Genomic DNA, 24,966 nt, shown 5'->3' on the forward strand with positions numbered 1-24,966 from the left:
CTCCAACCTTCTTTTGTAGGTATGATATACACCTATGATGGCAAACCTATGGCACACATCCACAGGTGGCACTTGGAGCCATATCTGTCTGCACATGAGCTGTGAGCTGATTTTCGGCATTCCAGAAGTCCGGGAGAGGCCATTTTCACCCTCCCCAGGCTTCAGGAAAGCCTCCAGAGCCTGGGGAGGCTGAAAACAGCATCCCCAGGGCTCCTGGAGGACCTCCGCAAGCCAGACATGGATTGTTTCTGAACTTCCAGTAGGCTGCTTTTTACCTTCCCCAGGATCCGGAGGCTTTCCTGGAGCCTGTGGAGGGTGAAAGCAGCCTCCCCCCATCCTCTGAAGGAAATACCAAGCTCATCTTGGAGGCAAGCAGTGTGGCGCGTGTGGGAGGGCAGCATGGGAAGGATTTTGTGCATGCATGCGCATGTGGGGGGCACGCTTTGCATTATTGGTGCCGGCACACATGCACGCTATTGTGCGCCCGCACTCACATTTTTGGCACCCAACAACAAAAAGGTTAGCCATCACTGATATATACTATATTTTTGGGGTATGCAAGAGGCTCACTTTTCTGCACTAAGACCTTAAAATTATTTATTTATCCAATAATGTAAAGGTGTTATACAAATCAGAGGCCTCTTCTCTGATATCTCTTAGGAAGTGTGATATTTCTTGCAGGATCTAACCTGGGCCAGTCACCGGGGCCAGAGATTTAGTCTTCTGAGCTATGGTACCAGGAGTAATATTCACTTACCTTCCCTACCATTTTGCAAATGTGAGCACACACATCTGTGCATGCACTCAGCCTTCAGCGCATGCACTTTGGCTAGAGAAAGTGCCTAAATGGAATGCCATAGAGCAGGGGTGGGTGTGTGGGGTCATCCGCGATTTCTGCTACCAATTGGGGGAACCAATTTTCATCCTGTCCCAATGTCACCCTGCTGTTCTACTGTGCTTGAATCTGTAGACCAGTGTTTTTCAGTCTCAATAATTTTAAGGTGTGTGGACTTCAATTCCCAGAATTTTGTGACTATGCTGGCTCCCAGGGGTGGGCTGCTGGGGATTCACAGAGGTTTGGGAGAACCTCTAGCTAAGATTCTCTGCAGTTTGGAGAACCCCCAAAATCCCACTCCTGGCTGGTTCCTCCCACCTCTCTTCTCCCCTCCCATCCCAAGAGTCCCCACCTGGCCTGTTTTGGATGTAAGTAAGTTCAGGGCGCATGTAGAGGCTTGGGGATAGTGAAAAATGGGCCTACCAGAGTTTCAGAACCTGTTTCCATCCTCCAGAGGGCCTCCAGAGCTTGGGGAGGCCGTTTTCACCATCCCGGAGGCTCGAGAAAAGCCTCTGGAGCTCGGGGAGGGCAAAAACGTTCTGGTGCAGGAAGCTGACTAGGCCATGCCCACCATGACCACACACACCCAGCAACTGGGCAGAGAACCCCTTGCTAAATGTTTTGAAGCCCACCCCTGTCCTCACCCATCTCACTTACTAAGTGGCACTGAGCTGTTTACAAGTAAAAAAAACACTCATAAAATTCATACAAAAATAAAACAAATAAAAAGACAGAGCAAGCACTTCAAGGCACCTGCCACTCCCAAGATTGCCTGCCATTCTTGAATCCCCATGCTAGTAGATAGAGCTGGGTCTTAATGCTCTTCTGGGATGCCAGAAGCATCAATCTTGCCTCAGGGGGCAAGATGCTGAAGTTGAACTAAAGTCTTCAGATCTTAAGCTGAAGTTGAGAAACATTATTGAAGAGGGAAAATAACAAACTAATGTTAGTGGTTTCCTTCATAAATATAGGCATCTTCTGAACATTGAGCATTGAGGATGTAGAAGGATTGGGACCAAGAGTTGCACTGGACAGCTACTTGATAGCTTCTTGTTCTATAATTCCCAGCTCTTTTAATGACCTGAAAAAAGCCATCCATCTCTTTGTAGCATGTAACTTTTTTTTCTTATGAATCAGCCTTACTGTCAGGGTTCCAAGTAACATACCCACAGCAAACAAAACTCTGAGCAAAGAATAGTTTTATTTGATATGTCATATTGGCAAAGGCCGATTGAAAACCGATTGAAAACTGACTTTGACGTTTCCTGTGGTTTTCACCTAATTAAGAGTAAAAGTTTTTCCCCTCCCCAAACAATCAATCACATGGTCTAATCAAGGCATTGCCTGGTTGCCTGGTGACATCACTCCTCCTTCCCCTGGCCAGGTGTGAGAATGTCCTTGGTTCTCAAGAGAAATTATTTTATTTTGGCTACAAAACCAGAACTATCTCTAATCCCCACCTCCCTATCCCTCAGCTTCAGTGTGGCAACAGTGAAGCTTCAATGTGACTTAAGTCAGGTTAGCTTCAGGGTAGACACTTACCTTCTATTATACTGACCTCATTATGATGCAGCATCAGTAGTGTAATCACTGTGTTGGAACACAAAACAGATGTCCCCTTGAATAGTGAGATATACAAACCTGGGAACTATCTCAAATATTTGCCATGGATAGCAAGTGAACCAGCATCTCTTACAAGAGGCTGCCTTATTGACCAAATGCTAACTGAGGTCAAGGAAATGGTGAAACACCCATTCCAACCTTTCTCCCAGGTCTACTTCCAGGGAATTTGAGAATAGGTAGGTTATTGGCACTCCTTTCTATAAAAAAAATCTGAATCACGCCAGTGAGGAATCTAATTAAACGAATAGCAATGTGCAAGAGCTTAGAAGCATCTCATCACAGGCCTAGTCAAGTGCATCCATTCACCTAGCATTTTATCCAAGCATGAACTCTGGAATCTGCTCTTGGTACCCACAGAACATGATATCTGCTGTTCCACAAAAGGAAAATGTCTCTTTTCGGATTCTCAAATATCTGGAAGATTACAGATCAACTTGGGAATAAGGGACTACTGCTGTATCTCTGAACAGGCATAATCTTCCTGGAGGTATTTCACTGACCGCTGTAAAAAAAAATGCTGGGATTTTTAGACAGGGAAAGAAAATGAGGAAGGATGAGGAATTGTTTTTTTTTTTTAAACTCTAATGGTATAGCTAAGAAAGCAAAATAAAAACAAAAACAGTGGAGTTATTTTTTTTTTACAAATTGGAATGAAATTGAAGGAGAAGAAACAACAATGTAGTTCTTAATATCATAAGTATTTCTTTATTGGCCAAATCTAATGAGAAAAGACATTTTTATAAATGTTCAAATCAAATATACCCATTTCTTTACCTTTTGCACTGAGTGACTTGTGGCACTATTTTGGATAGTGCCATTAGAGTTGGAGGACAGGAGGTTGGGGAATACCGATCCAAACTTAAATCGAAGTTGTTTTCTTAGCACCAGACCTTGGAAAAAGTTAATATTATAAATCTAACACACAAACAAACTTTTAGGCTTAGGGAGAGTCTTCATTTGGGACCCTGATCCATTTTATTTCCACTCCATCCTACAACATCTGACAAATTTTGTTCTTCCCGCCTGCATTTCTTCACTGAAATAAGTGTATTGCAAATGAGAATATGGGAGGAAACACCAAGAACAGAATACTTTGGAACACTTTAGATGGAAACATATGATATTTCAAAATGGGATTGTGATTTGGGTGTCAGGGTTCCAAATAACACCCCCAACGAAAGAAGACTCTGAGGCTTGAAGTTCCTCCAAGTTCCATTCTATTCGAGATGTCATATTGGCACATCTGAGAAAATCCGAATCTGAAAGCTCCCAGGTTTTGCTTACTCCAATGAAAGTCCAAGCCCCTGCCCAGCACCTACATGTCCGTCACATGGTCCAATCAGGCACCATCGAAAACTGGAGATACCTCCCAGTCACACCATCACAGCAGCAGGTCAGAATGTCCTTGACTCTCTGAGAAAGGAATGTTATTATGACTGTATATCTCCCATACTCCATATAACCCCCCCCATTTCCCCACAACATTAAATGTGGCAATGAAGGCCCAATGCAAAAGATTCCAGGCCTGACATTGGGTTTGACTCCCTTGAATAAAAGAGAATTGGTTTAGCTGATTATTTAATATTGTACCATATTTTGGATGAGGAGGAGGTCCCTCCATGTATGGAACCCAAGGCAATTGTGTCCCTCTCCCACTTAAAAAAAACCCCCTTACTTACCCACACATACACATTTGGTGTCAATCTACCTTACCTTTCAGTCAACCTCCTGTTCCAGCAGCTTCAATAAATAGATGACCGAAGACTGAAGTTTGCAGAATTGAGGAGAAGTAGAATGATACAGAAAGGCTTGCCTCTTTCCATGAGAATTGTTTGCCAGAGGGAGAGTGCAACATACTCTTCTCATTAGCAACTCTTCATATTTCACAAAAGGAAAAATAAATATAGTTACCAAATTCATCAGGGACTTGAAGCCATGGCACGAGAGAGTCCCAAAGGTTACAACCCAGCCCTGGCTTTTCTTTGTGATAACTCAGAGGTCTGCAGGCTTCCTTCTCTGTTCTCAGGACCTCTTGGCCTCCATCTCCCCACCCATCTCTTGGCCCCTCAGGAACCAGGCAAACTGCTTCAAACAAATTCCAGCAAGAAACTGTTCCCAGTTTCTCTGTTAAGGGAGGTTAATAAGTTGTAACCTCCAACATCCCATAATATGGAATTATTTCCAAGATAATCAACCATTGGTAGCACAGTCACAATTTTGGATTGATGAAAATATTAATAACTGCATCTACCGTCTTTCCCCCAAAATAAGACAGGGTCTTATTTTCTTTTGACCTCCGAAATTAGCCCGAAATTGGCCTTATTTTCATGGAGGTCTTATTATTTTTGAGGTGCAGGAGGTGGCGAGCGTGGTCACCTCATGGCTGCTGCTGTGTTCCAATGTTTTCAGATAGGGCTTATTTTAGCGCATGTGCTCAAAAGCCTGATTGAACTTATTATCCAGGGAGGTCTTATTTTGGGGGAAACAGGATAGTCCTCAAAATTCTAAACTTGTGTCCAATTTGCCACTTTTGTTCACAGAACAGAGAAAGACCCCATTATATTAAAGGCAGGGCCCAGTTAGGAGTGCAACTTGGTTTTCCTCAACCTTGTCTTCCATTTCACCTGCCTTTGTGCAACCTTCTTAGCTGAATAACAGAATTCCTATGAGGTGACATGACAGTCTGACATGACTGAACCATAACCTAAACCAAACATGAACCACTCTCAGAAACGAACAAACAAAAAAAAACCTAACCAAGATTAAAATTAATCTGACTTAATAAACTATGCTGATGCAGCTGTTAGGTCTTTGAGTAATTATGTTGTGTAAGACACATCTACAGCTGTAGTTAATGGGAAATTCCAAGAACGTGTTTTGTTATATCAAATATAAATGGAAGTTTGTGAAATCCTATACTGGTGTATTAAGTTATTTTAAATAGAAGAATTAAGGCTAAGCATAGTAGGATCATGGACACCACTATAATTAGGATTTTTAGACGTCATTATAAAAACTGGTTTGGAGCCAGAATGAAGTTCTCTGTAGGGAGCAAACCTTGAGTGAAATTTAAATTAGGACACTTCAGCCAACATGAGAAGGAAATGACCTTTGAAAAGGACCACCTTGTTCAACCCTCAGGACCATCATCTATACCAGGGGTCTCCAACCTTGGCAACTTTAAGACTTGTGGATTTCAACTCCCAGAGTTCCTCAGCCAGCTTTGTTCTATACAAAGCCCTGTTCCAGATAATTTCAGAGTCTCTCCAACCTCCCAGAGAAAATTTGGGGTGGAAGACCTATGAATAAATTGACATTCTTAAACCATCTTTAGAAAGGGATATTTTAGTTGGATAAGCTTTTGTTTAAAAGACAACAATTGAATCAGTTCTATAATTTAGCCCAAAGAATTTGAGTCCACTACAGAACAGTTTGCTCCATCAGAGCAAGGGAAAACTTGGATCCAAGCAATCTCTGGTTACTGGTGTAAGCATGTATGAGAAATATTATTCGTGGTATGGTAAATAGGACTATTGTTTCTCAGTGGTTTGGGGGCATGATTTAATTTTATCTTTTTAAATTAAATTGTGCACTGAGCATTTCTGATAACAAATAACACTTGCGAATACTGGTCCAAATATTGATGCCAAATTTCAGACATTTGCTAAAAAGTATTCGTTATGAGAAACAAATTCCCTTCAAAATTGGCATAGGAAACGCTTGACTGCCAATGGGATTTATGGAATGGTCTTCTGTTTCAAATACAACTTCAGAAACCAGCCACAAATGACAACTATGTCTTTCCAGAATGAATTTTTCAGCAATAATCCATTAAACCCAAATGACACTTCTGTATTATTTTTTTGTTTTCTTTCTTTGTTGTATTCAGTCCATAAAAGCAAAATAAAAATATGATAATGCTTAAAACTCTAAGTTAGTGTTTTCTGACTGGGGAGTTGAAGTCCACATATCTTAAAATTACCAGGTTTGAAAAAAAACACAGTTCTAAATGGTGTTACTTGTAAGATAACAACAGGGGTGGGCTGCTATGGGTTTGTCCAGGTTTCAGGAGAACCTGTAGCTAACATTATGGCTGGTTCAGAGAACCTCCAAATCCCACCCCTGGCTGATCCCGCCCACCTTGCCCCATCACTCCTGTCCCTCCCCTCCCCTCCCAGAAGTCTCCACATGGCCTGTTTGGGATGTGATGTAAGTGCAGTGCCCGCGTGGAGGCTCAGAGAGGGGGGGGGGGAAACGGGCTTCCCGGAAGTTTCAGAAGGGTGGAAATGGGTCTGTTTCGGGCCTCCAGATGGTCTCTGGGGCCTGGGGGAAGCAGTTTTCACCCTCTCAGAGGATTGAGGAAAGCCTCTGGAGCCTGGCCAAGGTGAAAACGCCCTCCGGTCGTGATGCAGTAGGCCTACTAGGCCACGCCCACCCAGCAACCAGGCAGAGAACCCGTTGCTGAAATTTTTGAAGCCCACCCCTGGATAACAATCAAAAGAGATAGAAGAAAGAAAGAGAATGAGAGGTTGAATCCAGACTTTATTTTGTTTCTAAAATGAAAATAAAAGAGCAGTACAAATATGCTTTGGCATGAGAAAGAGAAGACTTGTCTAGGAGTGTTTTATTCAATTCCCCCCTACTTCCTCCCCCATTTCTTATTTTTCTAAGAGTGAAAAAAAGCAACCACTCAACTAAGAATAAAATTCTCCCAAATCATTCAAAAGCAAGACATCCCCAATGCATTTTGCAAACAGTATGTCTATATTTATAAAGATATGGCGCATTATAGCATCATTTATATTAAATAGCTCTCCTTGAAAATCCCATATCTAACATTTATATACATGTCAAGTATTAGAAATAGATGTTTTTTAGAGTCACTGTTAAAAAATAGCAAAACACAAGTTCTGCTTTGTAACTTCCTAAGCAAAAGTACAATGTTGTTGGTTCCCCGCACCCACCCATTTTTTCCAGTGCCTATTTAATTCACTACAAATAAATAGAATAGATGGCTAGAAAATAAATAGGAAGAAAACACTGTCCATGGTACAAGGGTTCTTCATTCGCAGAGTTGCAGCAGCTACCCCTCCTGGCGTTCCAGATTGTGTTGCCTTTATTGCAAACTGTTGCACCTTACACTTTCGAGGAGAGAAAAAAACAAAACAGAAGACTTCTCTCCAGCAATGTTCTGCCTTTAGACTAAAGTTCAATGACAGAAAGAAGAAAAGCAGAGCAGCTCTTTGGCAAATGATAGGCAGAGTAAACAGGTGGTGCTGCAGGGTCCCAATCTGAGGCTGTGAGCCCGAAACTTAACCAGGGAAGCTTCCACTGGCTCAGATTTGCCCTCAGGGGAAATTTCAAAAGCCAAGATGGCGGCTGCAACTGCACAACAGATGCCTCTCCCCCTTTTTTTACATGCATTGTAATAGATATAGAAAGGGATGGGCCTTCCATTGCAAGGGTGAGGCTGCCATTTTGACTGTTGTTTTGATGCCCCTCCCTCCACAGATTCTCCCGCTTCTGTTTTTTTCCCCCCATCTATTAATTAACTTTGTTCCCTGCCCTGCAGCATCTTATTTATTCTGATGCAAAGCCAACAACTTTTGTGAGTTGTTTGTAATTTTTGGTTTTCGATTTACCACAAACCATCAATACAAACTGGTTTGCTCTTTGGGGTGTTCTGAAAACAGGTTTTCTATCAGAGCAACAGAGTCTTAATTTTTTTTTCTCTTTCTCTGAACCATTTTTCACCTCTTGTGACTTCAATTTGTCCCCTCATGTCCACCTCCAACAGTGTCCTAGCTGGAAAAACTATACAACTGTCATTATTAGGGGAGGGAAGTGTCAGAGAAGCATTTAATACAATTGACTTTGTATCGAGTACTCCAATTGTCACATACCACTGTTGTTCATATTTGGGGTACTTTATTTCATTTTTTTCCCACCCTGATTTTATCTTTGTCTTCCCTGACAGTAATGTCCTGAGAAAGTTCTTAGCAGGCAAGAGCAGAAACAAATACCCCCTCTTTCAAGATAGGAACAGAAATATTATAAAATGCTAAAATCATGTGAGTATTCTTATACATAAAAGGACTACCGTTTGTCATATTTATTACACAGAATCACTTGTGTTGAATGGTTGGTTGGGAAATGAATCCGGGCCCATTTACATAATCCTTCAGAGATATCACAATTTTGACTGCTTTCTAATTATTTGTTTGTCCGTAGGATTCATCCAAATGATTCATTGAATGTGTGAGAGAATCATTGATGGGTTTTGATTTAACAAAGTCACTGGATAACTAGTTCTTCTTTTGATTTTATTTCATCTTGTAGCATGGGACAAAAATATGTCTGTTATCTTTAAAATACAGAAGCTGGTGGAATTTAATATTCCCTGGACACAAGCTTCAACTTGAAAAAGACCCTGAATTATGCATAAAGAAGTATGTTGAAAATACCCTGATTCCTTACCACAGCATTATCTGATAAGAGCTGCCAGCAGAACATGCCTTGGAAACTCAAAATAAAACCCTAATTCATATCATTTTATTGTGTGAACGTACACCCTACCAATAATAACAGGATTTAAAAACAGCTGTCACCTATTACGTAGTTTGAACAAGACTTAGATGTGACTCTCTAGAATGGAGTTGATTGAAAAAGACATCATGAACTTCACTGAAAATAGCTTATATCATATTGTTTCCTTGCATGGATTTTGGCAGCATTCACAAGGACAGAAGGAAAACTTTCTGGACCATATCAGTCTGCAGAGGAACATATTCAATAGCCTTAGGACTGCAGATCCTTCTCAAATTGTTGTTGAACTGTAAATGTTAATGAAATGTGGAGGTAAGATTATTCGACATAAGGCTAGCAAACAACCACAAGAACTACATTAAATTGAATTGCATTAAAATAAAACCAAACAAATGTTAGATGTTGCATTGCTCCTCTTCCGATTCCACATACCTCATATAGAAATATCACATTAAGCTGCTGTAGCTAAAAAGATGTTTCCAGGAATCTGACATGGAGGCTGCACCTAAAGGTCAGCTGAATGGAGCTGACTGTTTACTGGCCGGATGCCCTTCCTGTCGCCAATGCGGAGTTCCTAGCAGATATATTCTCATTATGCCCAGAGAGATAAATATCTGCTTCTACCTATCATTGAATGCACAACCTCCTGATTGTGAGGCGAGAGCTCCCCCTCTAGGCCACTGCACCACTCAAACCAGCAAGGGGAATTGATTTAAATAAACCTTTAATGACAAGAAGGGCTGTGTTTAGAAGGGCTCCTTACAACGAGGCATGTGTGTCCCCTCTTTCCCGGTGTGGTGGGAAATATTGTGTGGTTGGAGACATAGCTTGCAGCAAAGGCACAAGATATGGGAGGGAATTATAGTAGTGGGATAATGCAGCCATAGATGGAACAACTACACTAGCAATGGAAAATACAGATAAATTTAATTTCCATTGTCGTGTACTTGTGACAAATCTTCCCAAGAAATGCTGGCCATGCCATAGTCAGTCTGCACACAATATAAGATGCTCAGATGCCACATGCTATCTGGAAAGCAGAGAAGAAGGTGGGGGGGGGAACATGGGCCTGTGATGAATGTTGTCTTGGATCTCCAGGTCTTAACTAGTGTTTTCCCAATAATTTGAAAGTCCTGCAATTTCCCGGCTGGGACAATAAGATTTGTAGATTCTCGAAACATTGCGGCACATTTCCATGCAATTAAATGGACTATACAAATTCATCTCTGGGGATATTTTAGTTTGTTTCTGTATTGATTTATTTATTTTGCAGAAAAGCAAAAGAAATAAAAAAAATAAGTCATGCAGCAATGGGGAAAAGGAAGAGGCATTTTCATAATCTGGAAATGGGATTTAGTACATGCAGGCACAGCAGGGAATACTGACAAGAATCTTTTCTGACAGGAATTTTCTCTCGGTCAGAACCTTTGGCATATTATGCAGTGTGTAGAGGAGATAAACTACTTGCTGTTCCCACTGCTGAGGGAGATCGTATCCTTCAGACAAAACAGCTGATGAAATTAAGTGAAAGATTCATATTCTAGAGTTTTTTTTGGACCAGCTTCTGGAGAACACAACCTGCTTCCTGTACTCTGACCAATGTTAAGGCAAAACCTGCCACATCGTTCCTATGCATTACTATATAGACTAATGAACAGAAGTCCCCTTCCTTACTGGTCACCTATCTTGTTCAGAAGTCTTACTGAAAATTCATTGTAAAACTCAGGTTCCAATAAAAGCTACTTTGCTAGCAGGTTCACATAGAACCTGGCTTTTCTTTGATGGATGTACGTGCATGATTCATATGTTTTACCGATATCTATAGAGAATATGCCATATTTCTGTATAATATTTAGGTGTACACCACAACATTAGTTTTGGAAAGTACCTTAAACGGTAATGTGTGCTACCAGCTTTATGATGGGTAGCAGACAGTCCCCTCCCTCCACAATGAGGGAGAACACCAGCATGGACTGAACTGAACACAACCTTTTTTGGCATGGAATAAATTAGGTTCTGTAAACAAAGAATGTGTCTCTAAAAGCAGCAGTCGGAAGAATGAAATATCAGATGTTCAAGAGTAATATATTGCTTACCAATAGTGAGTAGTAATGACTCCATCTTTGAGTTTGTTTGAGAAGAAATAGAAATAGCTAACAAGCTGCTAATGGGTACTTCTGTGCCTAGGTTGATCTCCCTTAGCATCCAATTTAATATTTTCTTAAAAGCTTAAGAAATATTAAACATTTCAATGTGAAAAGTAACATACTGTGAAGCCTCTGTTACTTCTCTTTATAAAATGTTGGGCATCATGTAGGCCCCATAAAATAAAATTTTCAAGTTAAGTTTCATCCCTGTGGATGCAGAGAGACCTCTAAATCATTTTCTCATAGAAGGGGTTTTCAGTTTCCTGTTTAACCTTCAATAGTGGGATGCTTCAGGGATTCTCCTATCCAAATACTAACCATGTCTGACTCTGCTTAATTTGTCTTAGCTCAACCAATGAATATGTGATAGAAATGTAAACATTTAAAAAAGGACAACTCTCTGAGATATGAATTGGCAAAACCCTTCTGTCTAGTATTTGAGATGAAAAAGAAGACACCTCAAGGGCTGAGAATTAAGCGATCGAGAAATTAATGATCAGAAATGTGGAGTCCTTGGTGCTTTCTGAGTTAGGTTGTTTGAAAATCTATATCATTACCCATCTAGGTAACAAATTGTTATCTAGTTGGACAATGAAATGTCTGCAAGCAAGCCATCCAGCTCAGAGAGCATCAAGGACTTTACAGCTCAAGCCTGAGCTACAGATATTCTCTTCTATTGTAACTTCAGAAATGATTCTTCTTCTTTTTAGAGATGTTAACCTCTCTTTCTTCTCAGCAGTCTACCATTGATGGCTAATTGGAGAATCATTGGTAGCAAACTATGATAGTGTGATCCCACACTTAAGCTTCATTTCATGTTTTCTATTCTGGTTTCATTTCGAAGCACTCTCAAGGTGCATGGGTCAGAGAGTTTTATTCAAAAAAACAAGAATATACTGAACCCAAATATATTAGTACATGTTCTCCTAGCTCAAGAACCTTCAGAACTTTTCCTAATCTTGAGTACCTCTTATACTCTTCTCAACCAGCCTCAACTCCTAAGGAGACACTCTGGAAGCCTCAACTGCCAGTCAGCCCTCCAGCCAGCTCTGGCTTCACACTTTTGTCAATGTGATGCTGTGCCAGTTGCTTCTAATACTAAAGTCACGTGAGCAGGAATGACAATAATAAAAAAGCTTTAGCCTAAGACCAGCTTAGCCTAATTTGCTCACTGATGCAAGTGCCCATTTGAGCCAGAAAGCCTAGTTGCTTTGTGAGCCTCTCGGCAGAATCTGTCCCAGGAAGGAAGAGAACGGAGACAGCACTGGGTGTGACTTTTAGCTGAAATCACACATCTTTGTTTATCTCTTGCTGATGCAGCCAAATGAACATAACTTAAGGGTTAATGTAGCTTTCCCTTTTTAACTGTCTGCTAAGAGAAGACAGGTTGTTGCATTCATGGATCAGATGCTAGATGTTTGCTTTTCATTCTGCCACCTTTACTAGAATCAAACTCGATCATATTTATATATTTTAAGGATGGTCCTGAATGTAAGAATTCCCCTCCAAAGAGGGAATAATAAATACAAAGATTTCCCAGGAAATCTAGAATTATGCTTCTATTTAAAGATAAATTATTTGGGGGTGGGGGTGGGAATGCCTTTAACTAACTTTATATCTCTCTCCTCCAAATTCTCTTTGCATGGGTCTCTTTAATATCCTACCTCATGCCTAGTTATTGTCATGCAGAATTTTAAATGATCAATGTTTAAAGATAAACAACATACTGTATATACATTATTATGGGGGCAGTATCCTTGCTTTGAGGATCCTATTATATATTCTTGCTCTGCTGGAAAGATTTCAATTAATACAAATATTTAGTTATGGCTCCCATTAGAGTATATTTTTGAGCCCACCTCCAATCACTGTAACCATCCTCAGAGCTGTTTTAGAGTGGAGAACCTAGCACTTGAAGAAATATGAGAGGAAACACAGAACGTGTCCCCTATCATAGAGAAAATAGCCAGCTCATGAGAGTAGCAAAATTCATTCACTAGTTTTGGATCTTGACATCTCTGCTTAAGCAATTTCCCCAGGTTATGAACTAACAATTGCATCAGGAGGCGAAAAGCATATTGGATTTCTTTAATGAATCCCACTAGCTTTCCTTATCCCGATGCCCTCAAGACACAAAGTAACAAACTGAGATGGGGACAAGGGGGGAACGAGGCTGGATTACGTGTTTCAATTGGCCATTGAAGTATTCTTCTAATGGGGTCAAACGCTAGAAAGAGAGCACTGGAGAAGAATCTAAACCTCATCTTTCCCACAATAATCTTACTCTGTGCATTGTTTCATTATGGATTCAAAGATGCAATTGCATGCTAGGCTGAAGAAGTCCAGTGAACAATTTCATCATATCATCATATGTTTTGCCTCGTACAATCAATGACAGAAATACTGGCCTAGCCTATGAGCAAACATGTGGATTATTCTTAAAGTCGTAAGGAATTATCCAAGGCTGAATGGTTGGTTTCCAATTAAATCAACTCTGCCGGGTTAGCTGTAAAACCTCCAGGTTAGCAAACTGGCTTTATCCCCCTTCGGTGCAGTGAGGCCCATGATACACACCCCTAATCTGACTTGTAGAAATGCAGTAACTTTTAGAGGACATTGCACATCCTAGGAGAATAGAGATTTGGGTTACAGAGAAATGATGAGATTTGAGTAGGCTCTGCCTTCACATCGCATCAGACTCTTGCTGCACCATAGCGTAAAGATGTCTAAGCCAAGACAGTGCTGGAGCTGCAACCTTGTCAAGAAGTTAAATATTTCACATACTCAAAGATGGTGGATTTGAGGGGGGAAGTATACTGTGGCGGCGTTCCTCTCTGGGAACCTATGAGAATGGGGGAAAGGTCTACAAAGGGGAAAATATAGAAGACATTTTTTGAAATCTATTCAATGGGATTTAGGGATAATAAGAAAAGGGAAGTTGGGCAAGGTTTTGAGAGTGGATTTGCACGTGTGAAAGCTTTGCAAAAGAGCATACGGGCTTTGTTGTGTACACATGAGCATGGAAATACACATGGGATACTGCTTTTGCACAGTGTTGTACTCTGGAGGGTGGTAGAGTCATAAATGTCACTTGTGGATGGGATGCAATGAATAAGAAGCTGCTTTTGCTGGTATTTGGCCCAAACCATGTAGCAAAAGCCACTGGGTGTACATACTCATGCCATTTGTAACTGATGTCTTTTGTGTATTAACTAATCAGGAACAGGTTCTTCATTCCTCTATAAGATTTCTAACTTCTCCTACCTAAAGGTTTTCCCCTTTAGGGATGGCCCTTCAATGGCAAGCAAGCAAGGAAACCCCTTCTTTCCCTTTGAAATGGATGGAATAAAATAAACAAGGGGGGGGGGAACCTGTACTTAACATCATTTCCTCTCCTTTCACCCCACTTTATTGGACTGGCCTGGGGGTGGGATTTAAGGTCGTTCCATCAGTCCTTGGCACAAATTAATTGTACGCTCCATCTGAGAGCCACCTGACCCTGTTCTACACACTTTTACAAGGGTGCAAAGCCTTATTTTTAAGTTTCACATTTTGTGTAGTTGCTGCAAAACACGTTTAAGATTTCCACCAGCAACAGGAGCGCTGAGCCTCCTTCTCGGGGGAGAAGAGACAACTTAGTGTTGCCAGACCTTTGGAAGGACAACTTGGATTTCTCCCTTCTTGATCATCAAAAGAACTTAACAGAATCCACTACTAGATCTTGATCAGTTCAGTTTCCCTAGGAGATTGCCCCTCATAACCAACCCGCTGCTTGATCCATCAATTTATTGTGCACTCCCTAAGGAGCATGCTCTTCCTCCCTTCTTATGGTTAAATTATTTTTTATAAATTCTAAGTTGTATCTCCACCTGGGTTTTCATGCCCGCTTCTTTTTTTTTCAGTAGTGAAGGAGAGTTTGTAAAAGGGCTCCTAGTCTTTACACAGAACTTCGCCGCTTCATAAGTCCTTGGAAGGCTGAGAGGCTATGAAGTCCTGTGGAAACAGAGCTGATGGCTGAACGCTGAGTGTTGCAGAAGCATCTGTTGGATGGAGTCTCTGGGTAATGCCCAGGGGAGGAGTGGCTCTGTTCCATGCAGGTATCAGAGGTGGAGAGGTCTCTGGGGATTATCATGGGGATAGAGTACTGCAGCTTCTCCCGACTCTTATACCAGAGGCAGGAGCACATGGACTGGAAGTGGAGAACTTCAGCATAAACATTTCGGAGTCCTCCTCTACCGCTGCTGCTTCCACCACCCCCTATGCCCCCTAACGCAGCAGCGGTCGAGGATGTAGTAGTGTCTGTAATATGTACACTGCTGGCCTGTCCATTACGGGTGAGTAGCGCCCGGTGTTCCGCATCCCGCTTTTCATCCTCAGCATTCATGGTCATGAACCGGAGCACCACCAAGTTGAGAAAGGCCCCAATGACTGTCAGCCCAGTTAAAATGTAGATAAAGCTGAAGGCCACATATTGGGGCTTGGTCTGGAGGGCATGTTCTTTCTGAAGGGCCACATAATCTCCAAAACCAATGGTGGTGAGGGTGATAAAGCAGTAGTAGTAGGCCTGGAAGAAGGTCCAATTCTCATAGTAGGAGAATGCGGCAGCCCCAATGCAAAGGGTGCTGATGCAGGAGAAGAATCCAATGGTGACCATATTGGCCATCGATACTTCTGGCCGTTTCATGCCAAGGCACTTCTTGATGCGGTGCAGGAGGTACCTCACAAAGGTGTTGATCCTCTCACCCAGACTCTGAAACATGACCAGGGTGAGTGGGATTCCCAGCAGCGCATAGAACATACAAAAGACTTTCCCACCATCAGTGCTAGGGGCTGCATGTCCATAGCCTGTGGAACAAAAAAAAAACAAAGCAAAGGCAAGCTGGTCAGTAGCTCCTCATAGATTTCGAAAACCATTTTCATGGGAGAACAGAGGAAGAGTTTTCATTCTGGCTTGATAGGTGATAGGTGTGCCACTTCCTCATTCAAAGTGTTGATTGAAACAAGGGAGGAATCGCAGCTGGATGGGGTGCTGCTCTGGCCTGCAAACTCAGTGGTGTAGCAATTTGTACCAAAGTCCTCCTCTTCTGGTCCATGTGCGCCTGCTTTTGGTTCAAGAGCCAGGAGAAGCTACAATAATCCATCACCGCATTGCACCCACAACCCTCTATCCTCACAACCTCAGCACACAAAGCCACACCACCAAAGTTTGCAGGCTGAAGCTGCCTCCATTCAAAGCAAGGTGCACACACACACACACACACACACACACACACACACACACACACCAGTGGTGGGTTCCGGGTGATATGCCCCGGTATGACATACCGGTGGCTTCTGGGAGCACCATACTAGAGCGGTGCTTTGGAGGCCCCACCTGCCCACCCTCATTCCTTACCTGTATTTAAGCCCAACCAGGCCATTTGTGCACGTGCGTGCAGTGTACAGCGCCTGTGCAATGCTCCGCCGAACAGTTGGAGCATCGCAGGGTGGTGGGTGAGCACGTGTGCACAGTGTGCATGCTCTTGGTAGACACCCGGCCCTGTCGCAGTGTACCGGTTGCGATGGGATCCGGAACCCAACACTGACACACACACTAAAGGGAAGGGTGGTGATAGTAAAAGGGTGGTACAGGGAAGAACAACGATTAAGGGATTTCAACCGAGTTAACCATACAAGGATCTGAGAGTTGATCAGAATGTGTATTGAAAGTATCATTGAGATGTCCAAGTAAGGAGAATGTAAAACTGGAGGAGGAAACTATTATACTCAGTATAATTTATCAACTGAAGAGTTGATTAACCTCTTGATAGGGGTCTCCAACCTTGGAAACTTTAAGAATTGTGGACTTCAACTCCCAGAATTCCTCAGCCAACTCTGGGAGTTGAAGTCCACAATTCTTAAAGTTTCCAAGGTTGGAGACCCCTGCTCATGGACACATTCAAATACCAAGTTGGACAACCAATGGCCCTGCAATGCGTTCAATGCCTTTTTTTTTTCATTCCTCAAAGGCTCCTTGAAATATGATTACCAAAATGTGACAACAGAATTTCAACCTTATGAGGAGGGAGGTTTCAACTTGGAAGTTAGAAAATAAGAATAAATGCAGTTATTATTCTTCACAGCTAGCGGATCAGCAAAAGAATAGCACTCACATGATCTTTACTATGTGGATGTCAACCAATGCAGAGAAATAGCTCACTATTATTTCCAAGAATAATAACAACAAGAACAACAACCCCAAGAGATTGCTGTGAGTTGGGTGACATATACATAAATACCACCACCACCACCACCACCACCACCACCACCATCATCATCATCATCATCATCATCATCATCATCATCATCATCATCATCATATCATCCAGACAAAATCTGTGGTTACAATAGATTAGTAGAATATGAATTAATACATTCTTGATCCAACCCAGATATAACTTGTTAGAGGTTCAAAACATTTCCCAAACACCTTGAAAATAGTTAATGTTTCCATTTATTTGACGAATTCAATACTAATTCAGACTTTTCTGGGCCAGTAGCTACCTGTTTTTTCGGGAAGGAGGGATCTTTATTTGTACAAGATCATAGGAAGAAATTATTCCCTCTCTTTCCAAATCTGAAACTATATCCTTTTAGCATTAAAAAAAATCACCCACGTCATAAGATAATAAAAAAAAAAGTTCCGTTTACCATACCTGCATTAAACAACCTATATTTGATAAATATACAAACATCAGGCCAACAGGTCTTAGTGTGATTGGATGGGGATTATAAGAACTGTAGCCCAACACATCAATTTCTTTCATAGCAGAATTGGTAAGTAATTAGCATTTTATTAGATAGACCAATAATGGACAAATCCTTAAAGGTATAGAAGCTGTTTTTCAGCTTCTATTCCTATAAGGATGCTTAGGAATAACAGCCAATCTTGCCAGAATACTACTATATTAGCAATGTTGTGATGGCAGTTATACAAAGCAGCATCTGGTTGAACAGAATGTAGTTTTCCTTGAGGACTGAGGACCAGAACTAGTTTTATGAAATATGTCTGTTCTGAGAAAACCTAGTCAAAATTTGACAGAAAAATAGATGGGAGCTCCCAGATGTGTTGGAAATTGCTAAGGAACCTGGCAGTGAATTTTGGTCTACTAGTAAAACTACAGTAAAACTTTGATTTTATGGAGATTTCAGGTGCACTAGGGGAAAAAATAAGTATGGACTTCACATAAACAGATAGGCTATTCTTTCTGAGACAGTCTGGACAATTAACATAATGCATGTCATTTGCCTCAGTTTAAAGTGTTTGCAGTTACATGATGATGCAAATTATGTAGGATATCAATTACATGATTCAAATTAAGTAGGATATTAATTATATAATGATGCAAAAAACATTAACGCAAGTAGCATCAATGATGGCAATTATCTAAATTTGGATTTAACAGACATTCAGCTTTAATGAAGGAAGATATCCCTTCTTTCACTAATCTAAAAAAATGGAGGCACTGCTTTCTGTTTCCCCCAAGGCTGCCTTTGGATAATATAGAGCACTGTTTTTCAAACGTGGAAACTTCCAGATGTTTGGACTTCAAATCCTCAAATTTCCCCAGATGCTGGCTGGAGAATTCTTGGAGTTGAAGTTGACACATCTTAAAGTTGGCATATTTGAAAAGCAAGGATATAGAGCAGGGGTATCAAACTCAAGGCCTGCAGGCCTAATGTGGCCCACAAGTTGCTTAGATCTGCCCTGGAAACAGCAAAGTACCAGCCCCTGATATAGAGGATTACCACACATGCAGCCTTTCCTTCCTCCCAGTTTGGTCCACCAGGGCTAAAGCTATTCTAGAGTAAAAGGATTCAAGAAAACATAAACTCTGGTGGTGTCAGCCTCTGTTTTTCGGCTGCCATTGAAACGGGGAGGCAGGGCATGGTATTTGGGTAAGGGAAATAATCTGTACAGGACTGTTAATTGGGAGTTGTTCTCACCATCGTTTGCGCATGTGGAACGGAGGGGAGTTTCCCACCAAGGCCAACTGTCCGGCATACCAACCTGATGATGATTTTTGAAGATGTCTCCCACCTGACAGCTGTGGAGATATTGGATTGGACTATGGACTGGGGTTACCAAGGGGAGGAGAATGGGTCATGTATGGATATCTAATGCTTTCGTGCGCTTTTGCTCAGTTCCAGCTTTGCTTAGCTTCTATTTACTTATAATCAGTAAAAGTACTCTTAATTCTGCAAAATGGAGTTGAGTGGTTTCTTTCTTGGTTATTAAATGAAGCAGCAATTGACAGGTGGATTCAAATGACTATTAAGGGGGCAACGAAGAATGAAAAAACATATCCCCAAGCCAAACTGCTTCTTTTTGGGTCAGGTCTGATTCTCACGGGAACCAGTTGCTGGTTAAGAGTGTAAGAAAAATGAATCTTTAAAATATGAGCAACATCCACTATAGAACTCTATTAAGCTCCTGCAATTTTTGTACTACAAAATGTCAACGCCTATTAGCAATGGTTTGGGAGAAGCAATATTTCAACAAATGAACAAAACCGTGGATATTAATAAGAAGTTAATAGTGCAAATCAAAACAGTCATGACTTCTCTGCTTTCAGAAGCCAGAACCTGCGTTATCTGCAGCAGTTTCATAAAATATAAAAATATAATTAGATTTGAATTATACCGAATTTGCTTGTTTAATGGAACAAAGCCTTTGAAGTAGAGGCTAACAGCATCTGTTTATTTAAATACTTAGTGGATTTTTTTTTAATGAAGCATGTTGACTCATATTCTCTAGTTCCTCCTTTCTCTAGTGCAGAGAGCAGAAAACCAGGTACGATGGAGTGAATTTATGGAAGAAAGTATTTCCATTGCCTGAAATGGTTTCTTATGTTTTGTCTTTGTTCTGATCCACATCACACCACACTACATAAGCAGATTGTAGGTCTTCTTTTCTGCATTATATGCGAAGGAAAGCCGCTTATTCAATTTTCTTATTTTTAAAAGATTGCTAATGTGCAAAATGAAGAGGACGCCAATGGGAGTTACCTTTCTGCAGAGTACTTTGTTCTTCAACATGCAAAAGTACTAAACGAAGTCAACAGGTGTAGATTTAAAATGTAACATACCAAGCATACCGAATGCAAGTTTTCTGAAGAAAGGAAATAAATATGAAAATAATTGAATTGGAATGCAACTGAATTCATAGATCACCACTGATCTCCTCATCCGTAGATATGAACGTGTGGACGTAGTGATTCTCTTCACTGTCCTCTTGGACAAATATATGGAATTCAGATGGAGATCAGAGTATTCAACTCCTTGTTTCTATAAATCTACTTATTCACATTCACAAATATGGGGGTTTTTTTGTTGCAAAACCTGCCTTCTGAAACACCTTGTTGCATCCCCTAGGATTAGATTGGTCTGGACCTTGCCAGCCTTTTATAAAGTATTGAAGAACTGGAAGTGCCCCAGAGTTTGGAGGCTGGGAAGTCAGATGGTCTGTTGAGAGGTTTTTGTTGATAGTGCTGTTGAGGTCTATCCTCAGTGCTCACTATAGCTTTTTACTCTTTCTTAATATTTTAAAATTGTTTTAATATGTTGTTGCCTACCCACAGTAGCATTTATGAGATGAGTGACCTTATAAATTGATTTAAATAATACCCTGTTTCCCTGAAAATAAGACCTCCCTGGATAATAAGCCCAATCAGGCTTTTGAACACACACACTAAAATAAGTCCTCCCCAAAAATATTGCGACACAGCAGCAGCCATGCTCACCACCTCCTTCACCTCAAAAATAATAAGACCTCCCCAAAAATGAGGCCAACTGCTTATTTTGAGGGTCAACGGAAAATAAGACCCTGTCTTATTTTCAGGGAAACACAGTAAATTTATTAGCAAAATCTATTTTCTTTAATTAACCCTGCAGGTTATTCATGCTCAGACCCTGAATAAAACTACCACACATTCTTTGGAATAAGGGAAGTTTTCTGATACCAAATGATATTATGGGTCCACTTAATCCAGGATCTCTACTCTGGTCTACTCAAATGGAGGTTCTTCCAGAGCCAAGGTGGCGCAGTGGTTAAATGCAGCACTGCAGGCTACTGCTAGATCAGCAGGTCAGCGGTTCAAATCTCACCGGCTCAGGGTTGACTCAGCCTTCCATCCTTCCGAGGTGGGTAAAATGAGGACCCAGATTGTTGGGGGCCATATGCTGACTCTATGTAAACCGCTTAGAGAGGCCTGAAAGGCCTATGAAGCGGTATATAAGTCTACTACTGCTATTGAATTTGGTTTCTTCTGCAAGCAAGAATGCAACTGCTGGTCCTCAGAAGTGATTTCTAGTACAGCAGTGCCCCACTACGAGATTGTTTCTTGACCTTCTTCTAGCTTCCTGATGGATGATTAGAAATATACTTATAGATGGGACTCAGGATCCATGAAAATGAAAACTGGGAAGTAAAATCAGCTTTAAAACTGCTCTGCAATTACAGGGTGTAATTACAGATAGATTAAACTCTAAGAGGATAATATGACCTCAGACAGAAGGGAGAGAGAGAATGCACAAAGGGAACGATGTGGGTGTGTGCCAATACGCACTTGTGTGTGTTTGTGTGTGTGTGTAGTGGCAGCATCTGCAGAACAAATGTGGTTTTTTTTTCAACAAAAGTAAAAATTATCTGTGAGAAAAAGTAGTCCTTGCATATTATAACAGATTGAAGAAGGTTGCTCTCAATCATATCACACTCTTTTATTTGCTCTCCATTATGTTTACAGTTATTCTTACCATTAATGGGAAGGGCAACTGGAAGCTATGCAAGTTTGCACTTGTATATTTTCTTCAGTTTGTGAGTTTGATATTTGTGGAACTGATCAAGATTAACTTGTCTTGAAATTCCTTCAATTTTACATGAGCAAAAGCCATACTTTTTTTTTTTTTTTTGGTTTGTGTTGATCTTTACAAATCAGGAACTTTAAATTGCTACTTCAGTTTCTCTCAGCTAAAATGTTTAATCTTTGCAAGACATGCTCCAATATGTCCTAAGGAAATTTTACTTATACTGATTCTAGGAAAGCCACACAATAAAAAATTCAAGAGTATTGAAATTTTCAATGCCAAATTGAATTGGATGAACTATTAGCATATTTATTAAGTGGTACATCAACATTTCTCCATTAGTTTTTAAGACACCAAGATCTCTTTGATGTTTTTAATTGCAACAGACAGTTATCCCTCTGGAAACTGTTTAACAGCAACCAACCACTAAAGTTACTTAAACCAATCTCACAAAGTTCAGAGAACAGAAAGAATTTGGGGTGAATTCTAGTTGTCAAATAACACAGATTTTCTTTCACCCATATCACAATTTTGTTGGCCCAGGGCCAAGCTGAACAAGCTTATGACCCATCTCAACCATGTAGAAGGGAGTGAGCAGGCAAAACAATTCTCATCCATTCCGTTTCTGATATTACCTTGTACCACGTATGCTTAATTCTCACTAAATTCAAGTGGTTAATTGTCAGTTAATTCGCTGCAAGAATTATCAGGTGCTCTATGGAAGCAGTTGAACGTGGCGTTATTGATTCCCCAATGAATGAGGCTGCTGGAGCAGTGACATTCTGCTGGATAGAAGAGCAGGTCATCAAAAGAGAATGGAAAGTTTAATTGTGCCATCAACTCGTTTCTTGCAAGAATTCAAATAAAACCATCTTTAGATTTGGCTGGCGGGGCCTCTCCTTGAATACATCCAGGAGTGTCTAAGCAGATATTACTACCTCTTTTGGTATTGCTGTCAAACCATTGAGATATTTTTTCCCTAATGGTTTGCTACAATCTGCTTTCTGGTCATCTAAGATCAGTGCTTGCATTGTGGGATGATAGAGAACAGCAGATGTTAAATTTCTTCTGGTATTTGAAAAGCATTATCACATCTTTTGTCATCTTTTCTCAAAACTAAATGAACCCAGTTCCTTCAGTTTCTCCTTGGAAGACTCAAAATACCAGTCCCCTGATCATCCTAGGGAAGAAAATCGTGAGCACCTGTCTATCCTAGATGAGTTCAAATCACTAGGACTGGATGGATTACACCCCAAGGTTCTGAAGGAATTGGCAGATGAGATCTCAGAACCACTGAACTACATCTTTCAAAGATCCTGGAGCACCAAGAAACTGCCAGAGGACTGGAAAAGAGCTGATGTAGTTCCCATCTTCAAAAAAGGAAAAATAGATTCAGAAAACCACAGACCTAACAGCCTGACCTCAATTCCAGGGAAGATTCTGGAAAAGAAAATCAAGCAACGAATCAGCGAACACCTAGAAGCAAACAAAGTAATAACCAAAAGCCAAAATGGGCTTGTCAAAAACAGATCATGCCAGACTAATCTTATTGCATTTTTTGACAAACTGACAAAATTAGTGGAGCAGAGGAATGCTGTTGATATAATTTACTTGGACTTCAGTAAGGCATTTGATAAAGTAGATCATAACCCACCACTAGATAAAATTCTTGGTTGCTCCTCTCTGAATCTATTCTAGCTTTTTTTTTTCAAATCCTCTTTAAAATAAAGCATCCAGAACTGGCCAGATTATACCAGCAGTAGTCTGACCAATGCAGAACTATTCCTTCCAGTGACAGTGAAACTATACTACAAGTATTCCTTGATTTATGACTATAATTGAGCTCAGAATTCCAGTCAGGTGCCAGTCATCATGTAATCAATCCATTTTTACAACTTTTTTTTTTTTTACAATGGTTGTTCAAACCATAGTTGTAAACTGAACCCATTGTCTGCAATGGACAATTTTGCTGGAAACTGGAAACAAACACCTAAAAAAAATCAAACTTTATAAATCACAGGCACATGAGTGTGGGATCCTGCAAATGGTCATAAATACAGACCAGTTGCCAAGCACCCAAAATGAAATAATGTTACTCTAGGGGGGGGACCCAGCCTTCAGAACTTTGAATACAAATCATAAGTACCTTTTTTCCCAGTATCTTTCTATCATAATTTTAAACAGTGGTCGTAAGTTGAGGACTTCCTGCATTAAATGATTGTGCTATATACAAGCACACACCTGGTACAATTGCACCACTTTTCTGAAAAGAGTGAATTAAATAATAAATTACAGGTAGTCCTCAATTTCTGACCACAAATGAGACAAACATTTCTATTGCTAAGTGAAACATTTGTTAAATGAATTTTGTCCCGTCTCACGACCTTTCTTGTCACAGTTGTTAAGTGAATCACTGCAATTGTTAGTTTAGTAACTTGGTTGTTCAGTAAATCTGGTTTCCTCATGGACTTTGCTAGTGAGTAGGTCCCAAAATGAGATCACATGACCCTGGGACACTGCAACCATCATAAATGTGAACCAGTTATCAAGTATCTGAATTTTGATCCTGTGACTACAGAAATGCGCCAATGTTGTAAGTGTGAAAAACAGTCCTAAGTCCCTTTTTCAGCACTGTTGTAACTTCCAACAGTCACTAACTGACCTGCTGTAAGTCTATGACTACCTGTATATTGATTTTACATACATTTATAAATAAACCCAGGAAGCTTCCATATATTGCGTCAAATCACTGGCTCAGTGGTCTGTTTCTATTTATTTTGTCTGATAGCAATAGCATTTAGATTTATATACCGTTTTACAGTGCTTGTACAGCCCCCTCTAAGTGGTTTACAGAGTCAGCATATTGCTCCCAACAATCTGGGTCCTCATTTTACCCACCTCGGAACGATGGAAGGCTGAGTCAACCTAGAGCCTGGTGAGATTCAATCTGCCAAATTTCAGGCAGCCGGC

General features: G+C 40.7%; 2 protein-coding genes across 2 annotated transcripts in view; both read right to left on the reverse strand.

The window, feature by feature from the left end:
- Positions 1 to 4,174: 4,174 nt before the first annotated feature.
- Positions 4,175 to 24,966, reverse strand: part of LOC148044906 (potassium channel subfamily K member 3-like) — a 133,687-nt gene continuing 112,895 nt past the window's right edge. The window contains exon 2 of the mRNA XM_087717424.1: positions 4,175 to 4,332. Within this exon, the coding sequence (XP_087573550.1) occupies positions 4,175 to 4,332 (158 nt within the window). The remainder of the gene's footprint in view (positions 4,333 to 24,966) is intronic.
- Positions 13,036 to 15,997, reverse strand: LOC106543648 (potassium channel subfamily K member 3). The gene has a single exon (XM_087717426.1). It carries the CDS (start codon positions 15,947 to 15,949, stop codon positions 15,089 to 15,091), a length of 861 nt encoding a protein of 286 aa, XP_087573552.1. The 5' UTR covers positions 15,950 to 15,997; the 3' UTR covers positions 13,036 to 15,088.

Source organism: Thamnophis sirtalis, unplaced genomic scaffold (genome assembly GCF_051295495.1).
Source record: "Thamnophis sirtalis isolate CommonGarterSnake01/CBP01778 unplaced genomic scaffold, rThaSir2_p1.2 scaffold_6, whole genome shotgun sequence".
Classification (NCBI taxonomy): domain Eukaryota; kingdom Metazoa; phylum Chordata; class Lepidosauria; order Squamata; family Natricidae; genus Thamnophis; species Thamnophis sirtalis.